The sequence below is a fragment of the Trachemys scripta genome, chromosome 1 (genome assembly GCF_013100865.1).
Source record: "Trachemys scripta elegans isolate TJP31775 chromosome 1, CAS_Tse_1.0, whole genome shotgun sequence".
Lineage (NCBI taxonomy): Eukaryota > Metazoa > Chordata > Testudines > Emydidae > Trachemys > Trachemys scripta.
The window spans coordinates 198,298,238-198,325,798 of NC_048298.1; the positions used below are offsets into that span (position 1 = coordinate 198,298,238).

At 41.8% G+C, this 27,561-nt stretch overlaps 1 protein-coding gene across 1 annotated transcript in view; it reads left to right on the forward strand.

The window, feature by feature from the left end:
• The window catches only part of RPGR (retinitis pigmentosa GTPase regulator), a 109,036-nt gene that overhangs the window by 70,207 nt on the left and 11,268 nt on the right, over nucleotides 1-27,561 (forward strand). The window contains exon 15 of the mRNA XM_034754505.1: nucleotides 27,305-27,496. Coding sequence (XP_034610396.1) covers nucleotides 27,305-27,496 — 192 coding nt within the window. The remainder of the gene's footprint in view (nucleotides 1-27,304; nucleotides 27,497-27,561) is intronic.

Here is a 27,561-nt window from a genome sequence, read left to right on the forward strand (position 1 = left end):
GGATAAGCACATTACAGCTGCAGCTCTTCTAAGGAACTGTTTCATAAACTGCACAATACACCAACATTACTGGGCTCTTGTGGGACTTCTAACTTCATGAACATAACTGGAACTGACACCTATTCAGCCCTGCTCAAATTTTCATACCGTCATTCAGTTGTATAGTACTTCCCTGGCAATACTATGATAGTTCAGTCTGGGTTATATATTCCTTGGCAGATGCACAAAGATTTATTTGCGGGACTTAAGCAACACTGGAACAGTACTTCTGAAATCTTCTTTAGTAGACTGAAAATTTTGAAAGAGATGTCACCCCTTCATACTTCCAAACTTCTTTGAATTCAACAAAAGTAAGTTTTGGCATGACTTTATCTGAAAATGCCAATATACACAAATATAGTCATTTATTCAGAAAGTTCTACCTTTAGTAAAGTTTACAGTCAATGCTGTTTACCAAAAACACGGAGAATATGTCCTACAGACTAGAGAAGATGTTTATGTATTTTACTCTTTTCAGCTTTTCTCATTTATGAAGGCAAATTGCTATCCCTTAGGAAAGCAGTTCTCAACCAAGGGTCCGGGGCCCACTGGCGGGGCTGCAAGCAGGTTTCAGGAAGTCCCCCAAAATAAACCAGAGAGCATGGCCAGCATTAGACTCAGGGTAGAAAGTAGAAGCCCAAGACACGTGGGGCTGAAGCCAAAGCCCAAGCAACTCAGCTTTGTAGGGCCCCTGTGGTATGGGGCCACACCTGCCTGCTACCCCTTAAGGCCAGCCCTGGCTTTTAATCTACTGGATATGCAGAAAAACAGCTGTTGTGGCACAGGTGGGCCATGGAGGTTTTTATAGCATGTTGGGAGGGCCTCAGAAAGAAAAAGGTTGAGAACCCCTGCCAGAGAAGGCGTTTTAAAATATCAGCTTCCCCATTTTTGGTGGCTGTAGAATGCAATATTGGGGCCTTCTGTGCTGCTGTCCTTTTCAACATAGACATCATGGTCCAGTTTATGTGCTGCGCCAGGCAGTGGGGCTGTCTTGGGTTTGTCTACACTGCAGCAGAGAGTGAGTCTCCCAGCCCGGGTAGACAGACTCGTGCTAGTGGGGCTCTATATACATAAAAAATTACTATATTTATGTATATAGCTTGCATGCTAAAAGTAGCAGTGTGGGCATCGCCACTCGGGCTCTCAAGACTGAGATTGAGCTCCACTCTTAACAGCCACATTGCCATTTTGAATGTGCTAGCTCAGCTCAGACACTAGGCTGGGAGGCATGCTTCCAACTCCAATGTGGACATACCCTAACTACAACCCCTCCACCAGGTCTGAGGGGAAGTCATAGGGACTGGCTATACCAGCTGTGTGCCAACTGAGAGCTCCCAAATGACTGGGGACTTCTTAGTTGGCCAGATCTGACTGCTCTCTGGCCTTTTCACATTGTTTAGGTAGTGCAAATGAGCAAGAACACAACCAAGTTGCTAGCTCCTTAAGTCCACCCAGCCCCCTTTTTTATATTCCCAGACAAAAATCTACATTAACGTAGAGTTGAGTTGGGGAGTACATATCAGTAACTTAAGGGTAAAAAGATTACAGGGATGTTTTAATTCGCTGCAAATCAAGCATTGCAAATCCAGAAAATTCAGAGTTCAATATAAATTTAAAAGAAATCCAACCTTTCTAAAGAATGGTAATGCACAGTTAAGGAACCCAGACAGGGTTAACTTTGCCCGGTATTGATGCCATGAAGTAAACATGGAGTTATGATTAGTATATAATAGTGTTTGTAGTCCTAGACTAAATTAAATTGATTTTTAATGAGACAGTAAATTTTTTTCCTCATGGCATCACTTCAGGGTGGAGTTAAAAAGACATAGGGTGCTAAACTTTTTAAAGGAACCATTTTAAAATTAATTTTAACTCATGAACTAATAGATTAACTTGTAAATTCTTAAACGATTTTGTGCCCAAAGAGTAAATGCTGTAATTTTGAAGAGTATATGCTGTATTTTTCATATGTAACAAAGTAGTTTAATTCCCATTCTTAAGAGAAAAACTCACCCTTTACTATGGAATCACGAGCAGTGCTTCTGTAATGTGTCACTTGGACAACTGTCACAGACACAGGATAGACTCCACTGAATATGCTCAAGGTATTGTTTGAGGAACATAGACAAGTTTGTGTGTAAAATTGTTAGTAAATGTCCCGAGAAGGTTCTTAACTTTTTCTCTTTTCTCTATTAATTTAGCAAAAAAAAAATATTTGGTCATGAATGGGCCTTTAAGAATAATCTTTTAAAAAAAGAAAATTGTTTTTCTGTTTTGTTTTTTTTTTTTAGTTTTTCTTTTTTAAAAAAATCGCTCTTGGCTGAAAACTTGTAGCTAGCTTTAGTTTCTGTTTCAATCAGGAATTTAAAATAACTCTTTGGGCTCCTCAGTCCACATGACACAACATTCCTCCCCCTCAGAATTGCTGACAGTTTATACATTTATAAAGTTTTAATTTTTAAATTAAATAGAACTTTATTTTTGTTGGTTCAACATGTGAATAAAACTTTAGTTATTCTTGGATAAGCACATAAGAATAGTAAGTACATTTTGTACTTTGTTTTTCCTACTGCAAGAATATTTTGAGAACCATTATTTAAATACAAAAGAGAGAACAAAGGCTGAGCATCTTATTAACTCACTTTGCTTTTTTTCTAGGGCTGTCAAGTAATTACAAAAATTAATCAGGATTAATCGTGCAATAAAAAAAAACTAATCATGAGGTCAATCGCACTGTTAAACAATAATAGAAAACCATTTATTTAAATATTTTGGATGTTTTCTACATTTTCAAATATATTGATTTGAATTATAACACAGAATGCAAAGTGCACAGTGCTCACTTTATATTTAATTTTGATTACAAATATTTATACTGTAAAAACAAAAGAAATATTTTTCAATTCACTTAATAAAAGTACTGTAGTGGAATTTCTTTATCATGAAAGTTGAACTTACAAATGTAGAATTATGTACCAAAAAACCTGCATTCAAAAATAAAACAATGTAAAACCTTAAAGCCTACAAGTCCACTCAGTCCTATTTCATGTTCAGACAATTTCTCAGACAAAGAAGTTTGTTTACATTTGCGGGAGATAATACTGCCCTCTTCTTGTTCACAATGTCCCCTGAAAATGAGAACAAGTGTTCTCATGGCACTGTTGTAGCCAGTGTTGCAAGATATTTCCATGTCATATGTCCCTTCATGCTTCAACCACCATTTCAGAAGACTTGTGTCCATGCTGATGACAGGTTCTGCTTGATAACCATCCAAAGCAGTGCGGACTGACGCATGTTCATTTTCATCATCTGAGACAGATACCACCAGCAGATTTTCTTTTTTGGTGGTTCGGGTTCTGTAGTTTCTGCATCAGAGTGTTGCTATTTTAAGACTTCTGAAAGCATGCTCCACACCTCATCCCTATCAGATTTTGGAAGGCACTTCAGATTTTTAAACCTTGGGTTGAGTGCTGTAGCTATCTTTAGAAATCTCACATTGGTACTTTGTTTGCATTTTGTCAAATCTACAGTGAAAGTGTTCTTAAAACAAACAGCATGTGCTGGGTCATCATCCGAGACTGCTATAAAATGAAATATATGGCAGAATGAAGGTAAAACACAGAGCAGGAGACATGCAGTTCTCCCTCAGGAGTTCAGTCACAAATGTACTTAACGCATTATTTTTTTAACAAGCGTCATCAGCATGGAAGCATGTTCTCTGGAATGGTGGCTGAAACATGAAGGGGGCATATGAATATTTAGCATATCTAGCATGTAAATATCTTGTGACACCGACTACAGTAGTGCCATGCGAACACCTGTTCTTACTTGCAGGTGACATTGTAAATAAGAAGCAGGCAGCATTATCTCCCATAAATGTAAACACACTTGTTTGTGTTAGCGATTGGCTGAATAAGAAGCAGGACTGAGTGGACTTGTAGGATCTAAAGTTTTTCATTGTTTTTTGAGTGCAGTTATGTACCCCCCAAAAAATCTACATTTACACGATAGAGATTGCACTACAATACTTGTATAAGGTGAATTGAAAAATACCGTTTCTTTTGTTTATCATTTTACAGTGCAAATATTTGTAATAAAAGAAATATAAAACAAGCAGTGTTAATTTTGTATTCTGTGTTGTAATTGAAAACAATATATTTGAAAATGTAGAAAAACATCCAAAATATTTAGTAAATTTCAATTGGTATTCTATTGTTTAACTATGTGATTAAAACTGCGATTAATCACGATTAATTTTTGAGTTAATCACATGAGTTAACTACGATTAATTGACAACTGTACTTTTTTCATTACTTTAATTTTTATAAAAAAAGCCAGATAATTGTCTTAGACATGATGGCCTTACATCTGTCTTTTAAAGTTATCATGATATCCCATTTCTTAGCCCTTGTATAGTCTACTCCAAGCCCTTTCTGGGTTGCTTTACTCATGAGAAGTCTGTAGATAAAGTTGCTTTTTCTTTTAAAGAAAGAAATCAGTCAAAGACTGGGTAATTTTCACAGTAAATGACACTGTTAACCAATGACAGACAAACCCACAATAAAAACTTCTAAAATGGCATATGCAAGCATTGATCTGTACCAAGGTTAATATGACTGCTAGTGCTTTAGTTAGATTAAAGTTGGGATTTCCAAAGGGGCCTCAGGGAGCCTAACCCCCATTAACTCTCATTGAAGCTCCTTTGAAATCCCAGTCTGAATAAGCTTCACTTTACATAGTGTTAGATTTTAACTTCAAATCACAACCTGCATTTGGGGGGTTTGAAGAACATGCTGCTGCAAAATCCTCGGAGGTACGGTGGCTGACTCCCCCAGAATTCTTCATGGGGCTTTAGGGAGAGTACATGATGGAATGGCAGCTTGATCACCTTTTGCAAACGTTCAATGTATACCGTCCCCGTGACTTTGTGTCAGGTCAACTCCACGGGCCAGAACTATCCTGGAGCAGTCTTTATGGCTGATTACTGTCACCTTCTTCCCTTCCTAACTTATGCAGGCCCATACTCTGGCCCACAATCTTCTCCTGTGATGCAATATGAGAACTTCAAATGATGTAATGTTATATGCAAAGTATTCTATTTTCATGACGCAACAAGAGAGAATTTCAGCATTTCTTTTGGCTTTGTGCCAAGATTTAAGATGTTGGCACTAAAATGGTGTTTTATCATGTATAGCTTGATGTTTGCTGTATATTGATGGTTATATATAGGAAACCTAAATAAGAAGGGACTGTGGTAATATGAAAATATGTAATTTGAAGCTGTAAATATGTTTTGAACTATTCATTATGATTTCAACAGAATTTGTGGCATTATTTCTAATTTTAGAATAAATATCAAAGAAAAGTATCCTGACATCTATTTACCATACAGCTGGTACACTGGAAATGCATCTAGAGTCTGATTCTGCATCCACTGAAGTCAATGACAACATTGCCATTGACTTAATTTGGTACAGGATCGACCCCATATATAGCAAATCACGTGAACACCTAACAATCTGTTCAGTTGTGAGATCTGTACATTTTAATGGAATGTACAGAAGCTGATGTACACTAACAAACTGTCTTTTGAAACTCATTTCTAGCAGTGCAGTGCAAATATATGAACGTTTGGGATCATGGCAGTATGTAAGCAACTGAGCCAAATGTTCTGATTGTGCAATTTGGAAATCTCCAGTGTCATCCTGAGTTACATTTTGCAATATGTTCTTGATTTGGAGAAGCTCACTGAGCCCAGAATATGATTGTACACTTAAACCTAGGCTTTTGTATGTGAAAATATTTGGATGAGGTATGGGTATTTTTGTTTAAGAAAAACTAATTTGTACTGCTGAGAACCTCATAGGCTGTTATTAGTCTATATAGCAAAACAAGTATGCTTGATCACTGTTTCATTTAGAGATTTGTAACTGTGCCTATTGCATCCTTAATTAGGAAGCTTATACTCAGGATCCCAAGGCTGAGTTCATTATCTTTTACATCCTTGCAACCGTTTAGAGTAAAGAACCCTTAGGTAAAATCCAGGAATCTGGAATGGAATTTTCAAACACACCTCAGATACTTAACAACAACAAAATCTCAAGAACCCATTCCTTGCTGTTGGAGATCTAGATATCAGACTTCTGAATAACCAGAATCTTATACTGAACCCTGAAGAGCGGCATGCTCTCTCATGGAGAAAGATCAGGCATGTTTGCCCTCAATTGTGATTGCTTTCCCACCTATGAGCCCTCCACTGCCATACTGTGTCCCAGATTATGTAAGGCTTTATAGATTAGCCAATATCCTGAACTGCACCTGGAAATGGACAAGTAGCAAATGCAGAGCATAAAGTATTCATTACACACTCAATATGTAACTGATACCCCACTAAAGTGATGATTCTCTGTGGTCCACACTCTTAACTTCCAGGTGCTTATCAAAGGTAGCTTCAAATAGGACACATTGTATTAATCAAAAAAATCCTGTGGTTGGAAGGGCATGGATCTCGATGACGTTGGAGAGGAATGTTCACCACTTCCAGGTCGACTGTAGATAAAAGGCACTTTGTACGCGTCACGTGGCAACCCCAGGAGCAGACGTGGATCCGTATGAGCTCAGAATTGTGAACCACTGGGGCAGAGGTCGGATATATTTTTTTTTAATTTATTAGAGGCTTAAAGAATGTATTTGGGTTTTATCAAGCAGCTGCCTCAGGCTCGACTCATCTGACACATCTTAAAACAACAGAATTTAAAGTCGGATACATTTATTGTCTTCTCTGCAATAAAATCGGAGTGCATCCCAGATGGCAGAGTGCAGACAAACTACATTTTAGAGTAGTCCATTTACACATCCAGGGTAGAATTTTTAAAGGTGCCTGTGTGGAACCTGCATCCAGTTGGAAGTTAATAGGACTTGTGCTCCTAAGTATCTGAGGTGTGTTTGAAAATTCCACTCCAGATCCCTGGATTTTACCTAAGGGTTCTTTACTGTAAACGGTTCCCAGGATATAAAAGACAATGGACTCAGTCTTGGGATCCTGAGCCTTTAGTGGTTTGGGCGGAATCCTTCCTTTTGTATCACAGTAATATCAAACTAGGAATCATCTCCAAGAAAGTCAGCCTGATGGGAAGGATGTTTAGGAGTGACCTGAAGGAACTGTGGCATCCCTTCTGCTGTGTGTGGAGGGCTGAGAGTCTGAAGAATCTGCATTTGGAAGAAGGGCCCTCTTAAAGAATAGAGGCAAAAATTGCCCAGATCATATCAGCAGGAGGACAGGCTCACTATAGTAGGGCTCACTGCTGCAGGAGCAGCTTGGGGAATCCACACTATAGGCTGGCTGGAAGAGGAAATGTGGCTGTGACAGGAATTGAGTTGAAAGCACAGTGTCTTGAGGGGCTTGCAGTATTCCAGGAAGGGAAGGAAAAGAGTCCCAGCCTTGTCTCCATGACAGATTGGCGGGGATGCTACTAGACTACTGGTTGCTGGGGTCTCTACTTGAAGCAAGGATTTATTGGGAGAGCGTATATCTCTGCTGCCTGTTCTCTTCTCCTTTTCCTTTCAGTGTGGCTCTTTCATCCTTCTTGTCTTCCTTGTCTATTGTTGGAGAGTTGGAATAAAAGAAAGACAAAGAAAAATGAGAGAGCTGGATATGAACAATGAGGCAAAATGTCTGTTTCCAGGCCCAAAGAGCGGGGAGGGAGAAAACTGGTATAAAATGCATGGACAAATGCTGACGGATCTTTTGCCCAGTTTCTTGGTGGGCAAAATCATGAAGGAGTTTGTCCTATACGGGCAGTCTCTGTCTATGGGATAGAAGATGAGGGATGTATTATCACCATCTTCAAGCAAGTCACAGGACTGTTCATAATTTACTGCAAAAATTGCAATGATTGCATGATTGGAGATAAAGGCTGCTCAATCTTGCTCTGAATTACCGTAAAAAGAAGGGGAAGTGCTTGGATACAGATCCAGGTACTCAACCAGAAAGAAAAACACAAGTTTTTTCTTTACATTAAAAGCACTTCTAGCTTGGAAGAGTCAGATTCTCCCACATAGCCAGGACTCTTACAGGGGTGTTCAGAAGAAGATTTTTATCTCATCTCGTGAAGCAGATATAGAAACTAAAACCCTAAAGGTTTTTAACTACACTGAATGGGTTGATAGGTGCATTTTTAAAGCATCTGACCTCTAGTAGCCAGCTGAAAGAATAATTGATTATTTGGTTCGGCCACTCAGCACTTGAAACACCATAAAGAGGCCTCATGTTCATAAAGTGTTGAGCACTCATTCACTGAAAATCAGACCTTTTTAAGAGGTTTCATTTTAGATACAAAAAAAAAAAAAAAACGGAGGCACCCACAATCACTAATCACTTTGAAAATTTAGTCCAGAATATCTAATGTTTAGAAAAAGGTGAAAGGAATAATAATTTCTCTGTTTCCAAGGCAAGATACCAGTGAAAACATTGCATCTGTCCACTACTCAGTTGAGAAATTTGTGGAAGCTGCATGGCATACACTTGATGTTTAAAGCTTCCTTCTTTAAGCATTTGGAAAAGGTATACAAATTACAGCCAGAAACCTGGGCTAATGTTCCTAAGCTAGTCTCTCCAGTGTCCATTAGCATTCATAATTAATTTCCTTTGCATCATATTTTTCAGAGATTCACTAAGTGGTTGATATCATAAGTGTACTGTGATTTGATAGTCTATCCGAGTTTGACTATCTATTTATTTTTGTGTCTGGAGCTGCTTTTGGTATGACTTTTCCCAAATGACTGAAGATTAAAAGATATTTAGGTTGCTACCTAACGTTGTCTGGAAGAAGTGAGAGTGTTAAGTTTGTTGTATGATGCTTTGCAAAACTCCTTAAAACTGACTTCAGATTCTACGGTTGTCCATTTTAGCGAGAAGATTAGTTAAGCCTGAGGCCATCTAAGTTGTATCTGTTTGCTTTTTCCAAACAGCCTGCTTCCTTTCAGAAGATGCAGTTTTGTATATTAAGGACATAGCCTACCTGAGCTATTTCTGATGCTAACTTGCCCTAGGAATATGTAAATAAAAATCTTTCAGACTTGATGGTAATCCTCTGGATCCACTGTTGGCAGAAAAGATGTTAATGTTCACTTAGATTGCTTGTAAAATAAAAGGGATTAAGCAGATACTTAAAACAAACACTAATACAAACAACTATAATTATTAACCAATTACAAAAGTACAGTAGTTGTTTAATCTTTGCTTGGACAAGAGGGCAAAGACGTGGCCTTCCATGTGGAGACTCACAGCAGCAATCGTCATAGGACGAACTGTATTACCGTATAGAAACAGCTTGGTCCAATACATATGTCTCTGCTCCCCACCCAGAGTAAAAGCTCAAGACAAAGCACTGATATAAGGAATAATTACCCATTTCAGATTTGTCAATCAGTTCCAAAGTTACTTTAATCTGAGACAGTGTGTAAAAGAAGAGACACTGCAGGATAAATGGAAGTACTGGGAGCATAAGCTTTCGTGGGTCAGAACCTCACTTCGTTCTGACCCACGAAAGCTTATGCTCCCAGTACTTCTGTTAGTCTCAAAGGTGCCACAGGACCCTCTGTTGCTTTTTACAGATTCAGACTAACACGGCTACCCCTCTGATGCAGGATAAATGTTTCCAGATACTAAAAAACCTGATATTAGAAGGAAGTAAGAAGTAGATGGATTGGTATTGTAAAACACAAAAGTGCAATTAAAATGTAGATAGAATCATGCTGGATTATTTATCAAATTAGTATTTAGTGTTAAGTATAATATGTGTTAAAGGAGTTAGTTTCCACTAAGGGAGGTGAACAGTAGATGATACTTATGAATTTACTGTATCCTTAGCTGTACCTGTGAGGGGATAGCAGACAGGCTAATATACTTTGTAATTTGCAAGATTTGTGTTTCTCCATGTATTAATGTTATAGGTAAAATTTTCAGAAGTGCCTAAGATTTAAGATCCTAAGTCCCATATTCAGAAGTGACAGGAACATAAATCCCACTGAAAGTGACTTTTGAAAATGGGACTTATGTTCCTATGTCTCTTAGGCAATTTTGGAATTTTACCCTATGGCTAGTATATGCTTAACAGATACCATCTATGCCAGGCAGCCTTGACTGGTGGTCTGACAACTTGTCTGTCTCCTTTACCCCAGTTGTCCTGGGCTCTGCAACTGTAAGTCTGCCAAACTGTATGGCATCAGCACCCAGATGCCCCAAAAAATCAGAGCTCCAGCGTGCTGCCCACTGTAGAAACACATAAGGAGAAATATGCCTTGAAGAGTTTATACTGTAACGTTGGACAAGTTGCGCTAAGTGGGCATTCTATACAGTTGGAGGGAATGGAGAAAGAGTAACACAGGGATAACAGAGATCGGAACATGTAGTTTGGGCTATGGGGGCATGAATAGCAGTGTGCACCCAAAGTGCTGTGGTGTAATTGCCCTATGTGGACGCTCTGGGCATGAATGAAAAGGTTCCGAGTTTGCATTAATGTAGTCCTGTTTGAAGAGGACTATGTTAATGCGAACTAGGAACCTTTTCATTCATGCCCGCAGTGTTCACATGAGGGAGTTACAGTGCAACACTGCTGCCTGCATAGTCCAAACTGCCAGGGGAATGTAAACATAGCGTTTAATAAAACATTGCGAGCACAATCAGCAGGTTTCAGATAATGCTTTATGTAATCTTTTAGTAAAATAAAATGAATCATTTGAATAAAAGTGATTAATTTTGCTCAAAGTTTCTCTCTTAAGCAAGAATTAGTAATTGTTCCCTAAATTTTACTGTCAGAACTCTTTTTAAAGTATGCAGTGGGGCTTTTGCATCCATAAAAACATAGAAGGAAGTCCTAGCTTGACAGCTACCTTAATAACTTATAGCTGAAAGAATAAACTCTTAAATCCATCAGAGTGGTTAACTCATGCTTTTACATAGTTTTTTCATCAGACGCTGCGAACAGGTTTTTTTGTGGTGGATCCTGAAACTGTGGACACTTTTGGTGAATAGCTGAAACTAACAAAGTTACTATATTAATAGTTAGACATTTAAATTAGGCTCTCAATTTATAATGGTAAATGGCTGAGAGTATTTGGATTTTAAGATGTTAAGCTTGCACTGTTGCTCAGTAAGAGATTACCAGACGTATTTATTAGCACTGCTTAGAGCTTAAGAAAGCAGTACCTCCAGTCATCACATTACGTAATCCAAGATCAGAGCAATGAGCACAACAGTATTAAAGAAATGTTTTACAGATCAAGACACCCACATATTTCTAACCCCCTGATGGTTAACCGTGGTCAGATAATTTTTTTTTTTAAAATAGCTGTCCTTATCCACACTCAAGGCAAAGTCATACTTAATTACTCTTGGAAGGATTATATTTTTATGTGTAAATGTCAGTAAACGTCAATTTCACCATACTTACACAAACTGATGAAAAAAATACTTCAATACATCCATAATATAATAATAAAAATACATCAATAATAATAGAAATTTACAAATAGGCCAAGTAAGAAAAATGCTGCTTGAGAACGTATGAGTGTTTGAGTTAAGGATATTTACTTTGTATATTTTGATGTGATATTTGATTTGACAGTTATAAAGCTTTGACTTTTTGAATCTCAACATGTCTATAATTTCCCACAACTGTGAAAATTTCAACTGCTAAAAATAAAAAGGGAAACCTATAATTTTGCACAACTATGAAAATTTAAATGGAGAAAAATTAAAAATGCTTAAAAATAAACATCGATATTATGTCAAAATTATAAAAAAATGAATTCTACCAAACCTCTACTTAATAGTGTTAGAACAAGTGTTCTCACATTTTAATTAGCATGACGCATTTTCCCCATAGAGACAAGCCCCCAGAGGGCAAAATCCTGTCCTTGCCATCTCTGAGGTGCTCTGGAGAGAACAACAAATATTTGCCGAGTGGAAGATTCCTGTGAAGTCCTGCCTCAGCAGGGTCAGATGGTCTATGGCAATGCACTCTGTAGCATCCCTCACCCCTGCTCATAAAACAATCAGTGTTCATTTTCCATCATACTTTATGATGAAGGCAGCATTCACCCTGGCTGTGTGTCCATGTCAGCTTGTACCCATGGGGCCTATCAGCCAGAGATGGCGTTTCCACTAGGCGACTCTAGGCGGTCGCCTAGGGTGGCAGGATGTGCGGGGTGGCATTTTGCTGCCCTCTGTGGAATTTCAGTGGCGGGGGGCTTCTTCCGCTCCAGGTCATCGGCGGAAATTCGGTGGCGGGTCCTTCACTCGCTCCGGGACCCGCCACCAAAGTGCCCTGAAGACCCGGAGGGGAAGGACCCCCGCCGCCGAGAACGCAGCTTCAGAGGAGGAGCTGCCGCCTAGGACGGCAAAAACCCTGGCGCCGTTCCTGCTATCAGCTCCTCTGTGTGGGTGCCCCACCAAGTACTCAGGGTCTTGCTAGGTATATATTCTGCCCAGCTGCTGCATGGGAGTACTGTGGGTGTCTCTCAAACTCTCAACCTGTCCACACTCAACCCACAATGCACCCATGCAAGAGGCCATGACTTCTCAGTATTTATGAAGCTTTAAAAGAGGTTTATTCCCCTGCGAATCTGGGGGAAGGGGTGGGATCTGACCTGTAAAAGTCTCTCAAGAACCATGAGTCACATCCTAACTAGATTATAGCATAAGCCTCAATCCTTTGGTTTGCCTGAGCTGTACTCTGCACAGGACCCAAGGTGTGTGTGTTAGGGGGTGGAAAGAGCAAAGGTAGCTCTATACCACCACTCACCTTTCCTGTCCCAGGGGCTGCTGGGTTGGTTGGCCCCTTGATGTAATTTAGAGCAGCCAGCTTTAAATATGCTGCTTGTAAAGGCCTATTTGGGTCTGTTACACTGGACTGTGAATGCCAGATTGTTGGGGATGTTCTGGCTGCATCCCCTCCTACCTCACACACTTGGAAGCTAGGGAGGAGCTCTGCCAGCTCTACATTCACCCACAGTGAGGTAATCCCCAACCACCTATTTAGGGAAACTTTCTGGCCCTTTTGCACCACCCAGGTAGCTCACAGGGGGGCCCTATTGCAAGGCAGGGTCTGACCTGTTGGATCTAGTTTCTGATTTCTTTAAAAGGTGAAACCTTAAATTTAAAAGCCTGATATTAAAAAGGTGACATTTGAGGTTGCACATTGTTCTTAATAAACTGGAGGTAAACAAAAAATGACTAATTTATCTGCTATGTGAAATTGTAAAACAAATACAGCCGCATAAACATCTCTAAAGAACAATCTTTAAAACTGCAGTGTAGCCAAAACATTTAGAACTTGACTACTTTTCAAACATTTCACCCAGGGAAAGTGTGCATGACAAAGCAGACTCCACTGTATATTTCTGCCTTCTAGAAATTTTGCAGGCACAAATGATTTTCTGTCTGCAAAGCCTTTTGCGTCATATAATGCTGGGAATCTGTCCCCACAAATATACTTGCTTTTCCTTCGATTGACTTGTGTCCTTAGGTGTGAAATAGCACAGTAATTGGTAAACTTTTCTGAATTGTTGACTTTGAAGGTAATGTTGTTGGAGATTGTTGGGATTGAGCCTGTACAGCACAGACAGAGTGTTGCACACCATAGGGGATGAGCTGGACAGTAGTGAGGGAACCTGTTCCTGCCTTATTGAGAGGGCGGCTGAGTAGCTGCCAACTTATTCTTGCTTATTAGGAGGAGTGGGGCCATGGAAAGAGCACATAGCTAAGTGCCTCATTCTCAGTCTCCTCTGTCAGTCTTCTCCATGGTAATTGTGGAGAGACCAGATTTTTGCTCTGAGCTAAGCTTAGGACCAGCCCTCAGGAAGAAATCCCCAGAATTCTCTGCGTCTAGGTGGCATACAAAACAGACTTCGGGCCCCTTTGTAGCAGAGCTTTCACAGAATTTTAAAAAGATTTTCAACTAAATGTCTCTGTTTCCTCATTGGTTTCAAAGTTTTTCTTCTTAAAACTGTAAACTTAAAAAAAAAATCTTGACTTTCTGAGGAGGAGTTGAAGGATAGCACCTCTCCTCCTGCTTCAGAAATGGTAGGCACATACAAGGTCCCAGGAACTGACCTCTCAGCTGGTATATGGGAAAGGCCATTGGAGACAGTTCAGCAGACTGCATTAAAACTTGGCTTCTAGTCAATGTGGTGGTTGAGGCCTATGCAAAGAGAGAGAAACAACCACATGAAAATTCCCTTCGCTGAGACCAAACCAGAATCAGTGGCATGGATCTGGGGCTAAATTTTATTTCAAAGTCTCTCTGCGTCTTCTCTAGGCATGAGACCCCATTCCCACCGCTTGCAGAGCAAGCAGGATAGTTTCACCTGAGCCTCCTGAATCTTGGCAGAAGGCAAAAGTTCTCCCTATAGTAGGGTTACCGTATTTCAACAATCAAAAAAGAGGACACGGGGTGCCGCCCTAGCCCCGCCCCAGACCCGCCCCCTCCCACTTCCCACCCCCCTCAGAATCCCCCTACCCCTACCTGTCCCCCCCCCACCCTAACTGCCCCCAGGACCCCACCCCCTATCTAAGTCTCCCTGCTCCCTGTCCCCTGACTGCCCCAACCGCTCTACACCCCCTTCTCCTGACAGCGCCCCCCAGAACCCCCGACCAATCTAACCCCTCTGCTCCCTGTCCCTTGCCTGCCCCAACCGCTTTCTACACCCCCTTCTCCTGACAGCCCCCCCAGAACTCCCGACCAATCTAACGCCCCCCCGTTCCCTGTCCCTTGCCTGCCCTCCCCCAACCAGGCCGAGGGAGAGCTGCGAGCAAAACGTGCAGCCAAACACTGTGGCGCTGCTCTGCGGGGGAGGAGGGAGCGGGGGAGGGGGAGGGACTCTGGCTGCTAGAGACCCCAGTGGCTGCGAGCGGCTTTCAATCAGGCCCAGCCGTCCAGTCAGCTGCGCCGCAATCTGCATGAGGGGAAGGGGAAAATACCGGACATTTCTACCTTATTAGAAATCCCCCCTGGACGGCCATTTAACGCTCAAAAAGCTGGACATATCCGGGGAAACCCGGACAGATGGTAACCCTACCTTGTAGTGAGCAGGATAAAGAAATTCCTGCTCCCAGCCTGGCAAGGTCCACGCTGAGGTAGTTAAGAAGGCCACAAGGTATTTTCCCTTCCCACAAGCTGTTTTACCTGCATGACCTTAGCTGCTACGAAAGGTGCCGAAGAGTCATTTGTCACCAGGAGATCCAGGTCACTCCCCACTTAGCCTAGGCCTCGCAGCAGGGAATATAGAGTGAAGCATTTTAGATCACCTTTCCTGGAAGAGGGACCTACCACCTTTCTCCTTCCAGCCTCCAGGGGTGTGACATGAGGTCATAAAGTGGCTACTCTTTTCCTTTAGGGAGACATGCAGGATATATGCCTGCAGACTGTCCTTTCAGTCTCCTTGGTAACTCTTCTCCTCACAGGCCCCCCTTCCCTTTCACAGTTTTGGCTCAGGCCTGGTGAAGAATGTTGTTCATGGTCTTAAAACCTCTCATGAGAGAGTCTGCCCTCTAGAGCCTCTACAGAGAAGGACACATCTCTAGAGTTCGGGTTATGAACAAGATACCTCAGTGTCTTAACTAAGCTTCCCAGAAATAAGCATGAATGGGAGGCCTAACTTTGTAGGTGCTTGTATTTTTAGAAATTAAAACATAAAACAAATTAAAAAACCCACTTTGCAAAGTTGAAGAACGGTGTAATTCTTCACTTGGTTTATGAGGGTGTGATTGAGACCTACTTGTAGGTAAGGACTAAAAGGTCTTCATTAATCTGCCTAAGATTAAGCCTGCTGCAACCTTCTTAGTAAAGGGCATAGTCATATCAGCCAAGAGAGTATTTCTGTCAAACCCACAGACAGGAGAATAAAATCATCACTCAGGCTAAACTTGGGCTAGGTCTACACTACGGGGGCAAAGGGGGAGGGTCGACCTAAGATATGCAACTTCAGCTACGTGAATAGCGTAGCTGAAGTTGCGCATTTTAGGTTGACTTACCTGGCTGTGAGGACGGCGGCGAGTCGACAGCTGCCACGCCGCCGTCAACTCCGCTTCCGCCTCTTGCCGTGGTAGATTTCCGGAGTCGACGGCAGAGCGATCAGGGATCGATTTTATCGCGTCTTCACTAGACGCAATAAGTCAATCCCCAACAGATTGATTGCTACCCGCCGATCCGGCAGGCAGTGAAGACGTGCCCTGGGATACAGTAGCCTGAGAATATTGGCTGTAGTCTCTTATTGTGGAGGTCTGTGCTCAACTGGAAAGCCATTGTGTGCGTGCATAAACACCTGCCCCCCATCCCAACCTTTCCAAAACCCACCATCAAGAATGTGCTTTAAACTAGGCTTCCCTACCAGCTTTTTCAGTGCATGATGTCTCACCTGATTCTGAATTGCTGTATATTCAGAACTTCCAAAGATGTGTCTCAGGAACAACTGTGGCTCCACTTGATGAAATTGGAATTGTGTGCTAGCATCTAATATCCTTTCAAATATTTTGTTGGTAAGCTCTTTGGGAAGCACTGAGACGAAGCAGTCCCTGGGGCTTTAGAGAAAGGGAAAAGTCTCTCCTTTCTTCCAGTGAGAGAATCTTCAAACTATCTTTTTTCAACAGGTTTTCCCTTTGAGGCTGCTGTCATTCTAGGTCCTAGCATAGAGATTACACAATAGGAGGAGGTCACTGCTGCCTTTCCTGAGAGTTGGAAGACCCCGTCTGGGATTCTCTGGAAAACCATCCAACCCCAAGAGCTTCTCTTGGTTTTTTGGTTTCCCATGTTTGGGTAGCCCCTCCCCCCCCCATCTGAAGGGTGCCTCCCCGTAATCCCTCATCTGGGAGTGAACTGCCTCAGAAAATGGAGGTTGAGCTAATCAGGGAAGGCTATTCAATAGAACCCACTCATTGTCCTACGGACAAGTTTATTCTTTTCCCCACAGTAAATTAAAATAAACCAACACTATCAACAAGACCCTTCATGGCATCAGAAGATGAAGGATGCAGTGATCCATCTCCTAGCTGTGGAACAATGGAATCAATTTGGTGGAGGGACAGATATTTTGGAAAAGGCACAAGATTCTTTGTGGTACAAAGAGAAACAGTGACATGCAGACCACTTTAGATCTCAGGTCTCTCAATGAGTCCATAAGGAGAGTAATCTAGGTGGAAATACTGAAATCAATTATACATTATTTTCCCAAAACTTCAGAATATGAAAATAAACCTCCTGGAGAGATACTAGAGATACTTCAGCTTCTGCTATAAGAAGTATTTTCAATAGAGTACTCCGTTTTGGTTTGTAACTTCTACATGGGTATTCATAAATACCATATCATCCCTCCCTTCAAGTGAAAGGGATATCCTTGTCTGGACTGCCTTCTCATCATGTTACACAGAGCCCAGCAGCCACCACTAAAAGCTTTCAGAAACATTACTTTGCGCGAACAAGTGGAAGGGCCAATTATGGCCTTTACAAAACTCTAGTATCTAAGTTATTGTCCAAAACAATATTTCAAAAGAGAGAGGGAGGAAGATAGTGTCTGATTTGCAAACATGAGCACACCCTTGTTGTCAGATGCTACCGGTGTGGTGCTTCTGCTTTCTCCTGTTGATATCACTCGGCTGCGTGCGTGTGTTCCCTCTGTGTGTTGCCCCAGCTCTGCGCAGATAGCTGACACAGCAAACTCGACGAGAACCCCCAATAACCACAGAGTCTAGTAAGGTACAAAGGCACCTCGGCCAGGTTTATTGCGACACAATTGCAGTTCTCTGTTGATTACTTAGTCTACCGGGCATACTACTAATAGATGCCTCTTGGCAAGGACCTGGCTCAGTGGCGGGACTTTCCACTGCCCCCGTGGCCGGACTAAGACACCACCCCAGGGATACATTCTTATACACTGGTACAAACAAGTTACACATCACTCCTGACGTATTAAGGTGCAACCCCTTCACGTAGTAAGGTGCTGCCTAGCACCTTGTACATGTTGGTTTGATCAAAACAACTCTATCCATCATTTTACCCTTTTGCCCCGGTCATTGGGATGGGTCGGCCTGTTCCATGTTATCTGTGGAATGTTCCAGTATAGTGTTTGTTCTGATATCTGGTGTCCAGTACCTTTTAGGTATGCCTCTTTTTGCAACATCAGCCCTTTTCTTGCCAGCTTCTGTGAGCAGGGCCTGCCTCTGGCTGACAGCTTAACTTTGCTTTATATTAGCAAAGTCTTGACCATTACTTTAGTTCAGGCCTTAGGCCTCATACCAGGCCTCTGATACCAAGGTTTATCTCTCAGGGCCTCCTCTTACTACAACCCTCTCCTCAGAGGAAATCTCTGAATTGGCTCCTGTCAAGGCTGGATCCCCACTTTGAACTTTAGGGTACAAATGTAGGGGCCTGCATGAAAACTTCTAAGCTTAACTACCAGCTTAGCTCTGGTTCGGCTGCCACCATTTCAATGGATTCCATTCCTGGGAAACCTTGAAAAACCTTCACCAAATCCCTGGTGAATACAAATCCAAACCCCTTGGATCTAAAACAAGGAGAAATTAACCATCCCCCCTCCTTCCTCCCACCAACTTCTGGTGAATCAAGAGCCAAACCCCTTGGATCTCAAAACAAGGAAAAATCAATCAGGTTCTAAAAAGAAAGCTTTTAATTAAAGAAAAAAAAGGTAAAAATCATCTCTGTAAAATCAGTATGGAAATTAACCTTACAGGGTAATCAAACTTAAAGAGCTCAGAGGACTCCCCTCTAGTCTCAGGTTCAAAGTACAGCAAACAAAGATAAACACTCTAGTAAAAGGTACATTTACAAGTTGAGAAAAACAAAGGAAAACTAACACGCCTTGCCTGGCTATTTACTTACAAGTTTGAAATAGGAGAGACTTGTTTAGAAAGATGTGGAGAACCTGGATTGATGTCTGGTCCCTCTCAGTCCCGAGAACGAACACTCTCCCAAACAAAGAACACAAACAAAAGCCTTCCCCCCCCCCAAGATTTGAAAGTATCTTGTCCCCTTATTGGTCCTTTAGGTCAGATGCCAGCCAGGTTACCTGAGCTTCTTAACCCTTTACAGGGAAAAGAATTTTGGAGTCTCTGGCTAGGAGGGGTTTTATAGTACTGTACACAGGACAGCTATTACCCTTCCCTTTATAGTTATGACAGCTCCTGAGCTAGTTGGTCTCATATGTATACCCAGCACAGTTCTTGTTTCACTTCCAGTGAGCAACTGCAGCAAATCAGTATACATAGATCTTGGTTCAGTTCAGTACTAGCATCTCTTGGTGAATTCATTCTTACTATTACTTAACAGTTGTGTGGTATTAGGTCCAAAGACACATAGAAGCAAAGTATAGATACCAGACTCCATGTAGGGGGAACATATCTGGACACTTATTTGACTTGGAGGGTTGGGATGTATAGCGTGTACCTGCCTGCTAAGAAGGCAGAAAACCTTCAGGACTGCTGAGAGAAGTAGTCTAGTTCATATCCTATGCAGAAGCTGTTGCTCTACTCCTCAAGATTCTACACCAAGAAGGAAAGTCATGGTCGATTGGCTCAGTAAGACAAGCTTAGAACCTTTCGGTGCATCACAGGCCGGGTTGGAAGCCTACTGATGAACCTATTTGCATGCTAAAACCAAAATAGGTACTATAGGAAGAAGAGACACTCAAAAGCAGAGGCTATGGTTCCCTTATCTCAGAGGAGTGAAGTTCTAGAACAGGCTTCAAGACTGAGATTGTTAAGTTTATGGAGACAGTGGTATGATGAGACTGCCTACAATAGCATGTAGCTGATCTGTGACTGCTAGCAGCAAATATCTCCAGTGCCTGGTGATGGGGCACTAGCTGGTGTCGGAGAAAAACAGTGTTCTCACTCTCAGGTTGGGTGCAGCAAGTCAGATACTTTATTTTCTCTAGCAATTATGTGGAGGGAGAGAGCAGAACAAGTCTCTCTCCAGGTAAACAATTACAGCAAGCATTTATACCTTTGTTACATACAATAATGGGCGACAGCTGCATTTTGTTTATACATATGTCCTCCTGATATCTTATTTTCCTCAACAATTTAGACTATAGTCTACATTCCATACTTATCTAATACAAGGTCACAACAACTTCTCATACAGTTCTTTCCCACTCGCTTCACACAATCCTTGCTTCTACAAATCTCGCGTTATTGGGGTTACAGTTAGCCTGACTCTTGCTCACACAAGGGGACTGTTTGAATATGAAATCCCCTTCAAATCCCTGTCAGTTCTTTCTCTACTTCCACACTGGGGAAGGCTCTGAGTTATTACAGATAATTCTTTCCCAGATGTCTGGATGGTGGGTCTTGCCCACATGCTCAGGGTCTAACTGATCGCCATATTTGGGGTTGGGAATGAATTTTCCCCCAGTTAGATTGGCAGAGACCCTTTCGGGTTTTTGCCTTCCTCTGCAGCATGGGGGCACAGGTCACTTGCAGGTTTAAACTAGTGTAAATGGTGGATTCTCTGTAACTTGCAGTCTTTAAATCATGATTTGAGCACTTCAGTAACTCAGCCAGAGACTATGGGTCTGTTACAGAAGTGGATGAGTGAGGTTCAGTGACCTGTAACGTGCAGGAGATCGGACTAGATAAATGATCGTGATGGTCCCTTCTGACCTTAAAGTCTATGATCTATAAGTCTATGCCATCCCCACTCTACCCCCCTACTGAGAGTTATGATTTTAAAGAAGTTTGTGAAGGAACAGATCGTGGCAATCATAATCACCTTCCCATTAACCTTCAGGTCTTGGTTCACAGACCTGATTTAGATGTAACTGGAATCTCCTCTCAGATTCCTTACACAGACAAAGCATAGTGCAACAGGGACCTATCCTGAACCAATATCCAGCATATTATAACCCATCGTCTGGGAAGCTGAAAGGAAAGAATTACAGTCACTCATTCTAAGAAGGTGAATAAACACCCTCCTAGCCACTTGGTGGAAATTCTCAAATGATGTCTATGTCTCACTTGAGGTTTAGATGTTGGTGTTATAAGGGGTATACATCAGAGCAAAGTCAGATGAAGCAAAGAATGTTCTGGTGTTGTTACAAGATGGCCTGACCATGGGGTTCAAGGCCAACATATTTTGGAAAGACAGGTCACTGACTGCAGGAATGTTGCACTGTAATAAACCCATGAGAATCTCTCATCACCATCACATAACAGATCTCTGAGGACCATTACTCTTATCAGTCCTCTGGCAATATGCAGATTCTGGTCTTGACCTGTGTGCTACAAGTCCTAATAAAACCACTTTTCAGCTTCACAGTTGGTAGGTCTCTTCCTCTTCTCAATGAAAGCATTTTGCCTACTGCATTGCCACCTTCTTGTCCAAGGGGGTTTTGGAGCTTGGCATGCTCTCAATGAAACCCCAGTTACATGTTCTGCCAAAGGCAGTAGTCCTGTGAACTAACCAGGCATCCATCCCCAAGACCACACCAATCTTTTGCATTTAATAGGAAGTGGTATTGTTGCCTTTCTGATTGAATACAAACATCCTGAGGAAGTAGAAATGCATAAGTTAGATGTGAACAGAGCCTACAGAGGAATAAAGTTATATATAGCAAAGGCATTCAAAGCATCAGGTACAGCTCCTCTCATTACTATGCACTTTGAAAAAAGCAGCAATTTTGTGGGCAGAGAGATTACACATCTTGTGAGAAGGAGAGTCCATAAGGCTACTGGAGGGTCATCTGTTCACAATTGTTCCAACACTCTAGGGCTGACATTCTCACCCATGCTGATGCAGTGTTTGGTAGAAGGGTGTTACTGAACGGGATGCCCCACCAATCTTGGAAGTTTCTTCTCAGTTCTGTATGGGTAAATTGAATCCTCCCTTCCTTACTACGGATGATTTGCTGCTTTCTGCATCCCGTTGTGAAGAGTGTCTGACATGGTGGGGAGTGAGAAAGGGAAAATTCTGCCTTATCTGTGAATTTTTGCCCTAGGACCTTTTATGGGAGATAGGCTGACCCTCACTCAGAGGATTGTACTATGTCCAGGGTTGCACCCTCCTCCCCTCTGCCTATTGCTCACTTGTTAAGTAGTTTGAAAGGAAAGGGGGTTCCTCTACCAAATCCCTCAATTTCATGTCAAGTTGACATGTTGAGCCAAATAATAATTTTAAACTTTTACATAATTTAGTATTTGGAAGTTATGAGTCTGGAGAGTTCTTCCTGAGGGCTGGTCCTAAGCCTAGACTCAGAGCAAGGTCTGGCCTGCCTCTGGTTTCCAGGGAGACTGGGAACACCCCAGTGTGAAATCTATCTGACACAGAGCATCCTAGAATGAAAATTCAGAGGTAAGACAGAATTTTCCCGTTTGCGTGCTGAGGATCACACTCTGACACTCCCCAGGGGTGCCCAGGGTTTTGAGGCACCTCAGCACCACCTGCCCTTAGCATGAGGGCATCTTATCTGTGCCTGCTGTGGCTAGGGTGACCAGATGTCCCGATTTTATAGGGACAGTCCTGATTTTGGGGTCTTTTTCTTATATCGGCTCCTATTACTCCCCACCCAGTCCCAATTTTTCACACTTGCTGTCTGGTCACCCTAGCTGTGGCTCAGCTCCCTGAAACCACCAGCCTGTGGTGGCTTCTGCAGTGCTCTCGCTCTCTCTCTGGGCAGGTTAGCAAAAGGCACACATCAACTCCTGAGCCCTCCGAGCATTCCTGGTAGTGTCCAGCCCCTTGTCCGCGGGACACTCACAGTATTACCTGGCCCACTGTTCACAAAGGAACAGTATGCAGCAGCTCATTAGATTCAACTCAACCACTTTGCTTAACACCACAGCACTTTGACATATTCAGTATGAAAACAAGGATAAGTTTATTGTCAAAGCACAAAGATTCAAGTGGTAGCAAGTAAGATCACTGGAAACAAACAGTAACATGTAAAACAAAATCATAACATGCTTCCTGGAGACAAACCTTAACTAACAGGTTTACCTCCTGTCTAAAGAAGCTATCTCACCCGCAGTTACTAGCCAACATTTTCATCCAAGCTTATTTGAAGCCCCTCTTTCATTAAGAGAACGTGCTGTCTGTTTATTTCCTAGATGAAGGATTATAGGGTCTTTTTTTGTAGTTTAGAGTCCCACAACTTTTGATGTGCACTTCAAGATAGGGTTCTGTCCCCAGCTGTTTGCTTCTTCTTGTTGCTTGTCTTTCTTTGAAGTTCTTACAATCTTCCATTAGCATTCTGTTCAGACTGGTGGGAGGGGACCCATTCTGAACTATACAATACTTAATTTACATGTAAACAGCTACCTAGATAAACTTTGCTTGTCTGACAGCAAACTTGTTTTTCACCTTTGCTGGTGGCCAGTCCCTAGACACAGAGTTTAAGAACATAATTTTCTGAGTGTGTAGATGATTCCTTACACAACATTTTGCAATTATATTGATGATCAGTGTGACACTGATTTTTATTTGAGATGTCACATGACACACTTTGGTGAACTAGAATGTACATGCCAGACCCAAGAGATCCCTGTAACCTTTGTGCACCCTCTTGCTAGTTGGTATTAAGAGGTTGGTGGGTCACATACACTTAATGCAGGAACTCCTGAGACATGCCCATTTTCCACCTAAGACCCACCCTCCTTTTTTTTTAAACTTTGTGCTCTGAAGACCAAGGGAGTAGGCCTATCAGGACTTTAATCTTCTATGCAGTTTGGAGAGGACTAGGTGTATGGGATGAAATTTACCCTTGTGAAATGGACCAGCACAAGATCTATGAACCACTTAATTACTTAAAATAGCACTAAAGTGGGACTTAAGTGCTGCCTAGGCCTTTTGCTGGCCCGTTGCACAGTGATGTATTTCACCCTTACTGATGTATAGATTTATAGATTTTTAAGGCCAAAAGGGACCACTATGACCATCTAGTCGTACCTTCCACGCAAGACATGGAATTTCACCCATTAAGGTCTGCATCGAGTCCATAACATCTGGTTGAGGTGGAGCATACCTTTTAGAAAGCCATACAGTCTTGTGCATATGTGTAATCTCCTCTCACGTATGCACTGGAGTACAATCACCTTATACAATGTAGAAGCACTTGAAGATCCAGGCCTGCGTGTGTACCATACTAAAGATAAATAACACACCAATTTTACAGAATTGTGAGATGAAAACATTTCCAGTATTTTATCTGTAAATTCTTCCCCCACCCCACCCCAGAGCTGGCCTGAAAAAGGCAGTTTTTGCTGAACCCTTAGTATTTTTTTCCATTGCTTTATAGATGCTTGAATAAATAATAGAGAAATTAAGCTGGTGTGTAAGAGACTGTTATTTGTAACTTGATGATTAATGTGTTCCTCAGTACAAACAAAAAATTCAACAACAAAATCATACCCCTCTGAAACCTCTTGTCACTCTTCTCATATTTGTTCCAAAAGCCAGCAGGCATGATTCTTGCTGGCAGCTTGTCAACATTCTCAAACTGATGACTGCCCACTATGTAAGGCCCCTGTGGAATTCACAGTTGGCTCTCCATTTGCAATCTGCACAACCTGCTGCCAGGAAAGCTGGCAATGATATGCGAGTTTGCAAGACCCAATAGTAATATAAAATATTATTTAGGGCTGGTCCTGCTTTGAGCAGGGGGTTGGACTAGGTGACCTCCTGAGGTCTCTTCCAACCCTGGTATTCTATGATTCTATTATAATGTAGACAAAACAAAGTAGTGCATCTGTGGGCAATGGCTTTCACAGTACTTGATGGATAGGTGAACTATAGCAAATCTCTTGGGTTGCTTGTGATTCCCTTTTTCTTTTTTCAAGGTTGTGTATGGGGATGTTTTTTCATTGCGTGCAATGAAGACTGTTCTTATAGAACTATATAAAACTGCAGTGAAATCGTTTGGAGGGAGCAAGCGGGAAGGGAATCTCAGTGAAGATTTTATGTTGGCAGAGTGAGCTGCAGTGCCCATTACAAACTCCATAGATCCCCAAAGGTCAGGTCCATCCACATCAGCAGAAGCTCCCCTGCATTTCCCCTGTCTTCCTAGTAGTACACTTACAATACTGCTGTACTACCAAGGATTCTTCCTGGCCGTAACTGCCCATGACCACTGCTTAAATTTCATTCCCCAACAGAGATGGGGCTCAGTAGGAAAGTTAATACACTCCCAAGCTGCATTTCCCTTTCCAGCTAATCTCTGTGGGATCAGTGTGGGGATGATGTGTGTCCATACAGTCCAGCTTCCACCCTATAGTCACTCCCTGCCCAGAAGGCAAAGTGCCATCTGCAGGGTGTAGAGAGTGAGGGGGTTGCTGCTAGAGAAGTGACTCCTGCACCTCCCACCCCCTCAATGTGAAAGTGGGGAGATCCATATATGGATCATGGGGGCACAGTCTGGCCATAGACATTAAGTTGACAAGCTCTGTCAGGTTATGAACACCAGCACTCTAAAAAAGGCGGAATTATGCTGCTGGAAACTTACATTTTCTCTGTTTTGAAATAGTGAAACATGCAATTAGATAACATGTAAACTTGGCATATCCAAGCTTAGGGTTTTATTATTGTTTAAAGGGAGCTGGCCTGATTCTGCCCTTAGATACATATGCATGCATTGACTTCAGTGGAAGCTGCATGTGTGTATGGAAGGTAGTGTTTTCAGCCTGGGGACAAGTCTCTGGGGGTGGGAGGGCACTAGACTAGTCCATGAAAAGTGAAGCAGTGGAAGTGTGGAAAGCTGCATGAAGTTGGATCCACTCTGATTGCTCTCTGCAAACATGCTTCTGTGGGTAAAGTGGTGGGCAACTTCCTGAAATCTACCTACCCTTTCTGCTCCTGCAGCAGCCTCAAATACACCTGCTCATAACAGCAACTCATCCAGGAAGGCGCTCATCAGCACAAGCATTTGTGTCCACCTTCATGATATACAGCATGGCTGCAAGATCCCATGCCCCAGCCCCACAGAACCACCGATGAATGGCCTTTGCCCTGAGCAGCAAGTATCCACAGTGAGCTACTATGAGAGTGTAGCCAAAAAGGAGAGAAGGAAAAAACAGAGAGAATGGACAGAAAATAGGAGAGACAGCAATTATGCCTGAGCATGAAGTGAGGGGCTACCAGGTGAGGAGTGCCCATCCACCAACCAATCAAAACAGGGCATCAAAAAAAAAATCATAAAAGCTGGGAACCACTGATTTAAGTTACAACTGGGATCGTTGTGTTATGTTCAATAGCTCAATGAATGTTTCTGTGAAATGTTGCTTGGAATATCTAAATGTACTATAAGAATGGTAGCTAAACAACCATACAGTGCAAGGATGTAATACCATCTATGTTCTCTGGTGAAATGATAAACTGAGAGCAGAGCTCCGCTGATTTGTCTGTCATTAGAAGTCCAAGCTAGAATTTTAGATTAGGCTGTTATATGTTCATTGTATATTTGCAATAGGAGAGACAATGTTTCTGTTTAAATAAAAAAGTTACATTTCATGTTACCAAAACTGTATAACTAGCACAGTAAAGGTGATTGGACTAAATGATGTCATGTAAATCATACAATTTACTCGTTGTTTTCTTTGTAACAATTTTCACAGAGACATGTTCTTTGCTGCAAATTGGTTTTTCATAACACTCCATGGTTATCGCAAAAATAAAACAGTATTTGTAGAAAAGTCTAGATATAGTAAGGTGCTATACTGGGTTGAGATCAAACATGCTGTAAATGATAGCGTCTATAGGGAACCAGAGCATTCCATTTGCTGTGACTTTAGTATTTGAATCAACTCTCTGAAAAATAAACTTGGTATTTAACAAGTTCCTTTTCTTAAAGTGTTGGAAGCATTACCGATTTCATTATTCACACAGATATCAAATAAAAAGAATTATCCAGGATTTCCAAAAAAGCATTCGCATTCATTGTTTTTCTGTTGTAAGGGGACATGTTATTCGTCAGAAAAAGGGTATTACTGGCCACAGCTCCAGAATTAAGGCTGAGTTGAGTTTTGTACTTAAAGCAGGTATAAAAATAAGACTCCAAGGTCAGAGCCTAAATAAGAACTCGTAATACTCTGAAATAAAATGCTTTTGTCTTTTCATCTTTTCAGCTGCCCGTGAAGGGAACAGTTAGGGCCAGAGTATCCGAATCCATTCCAATATGAGGCGTAGAGCTGCTGTAGGGTATTGGTTATTAGTGCTGCAGAACATTGTTTTAAATTTTTTTTATTTTTTCCATTTTGTCACAGGATCAAAAAAATTCTGAAGATGAAGAGACTGATAATGAAGAAGAAGAAGAAGAAGAAATAACAGACAAAGAAGAGGAGGAGGAAGAGGAGGGAGGCAGCAATGATGATGGGAAAGTGCATGAAAAAGAGGAACATGACAGTAAAACACCTGAGGGAGAAGGAAGCAATAACACCACTTCAGAAACTCCAGAGGTGAAGCACTTCTTTTAAATTGTTGTACGGTGAAGGAATTAACTGTATAATTTCTTATAACATGC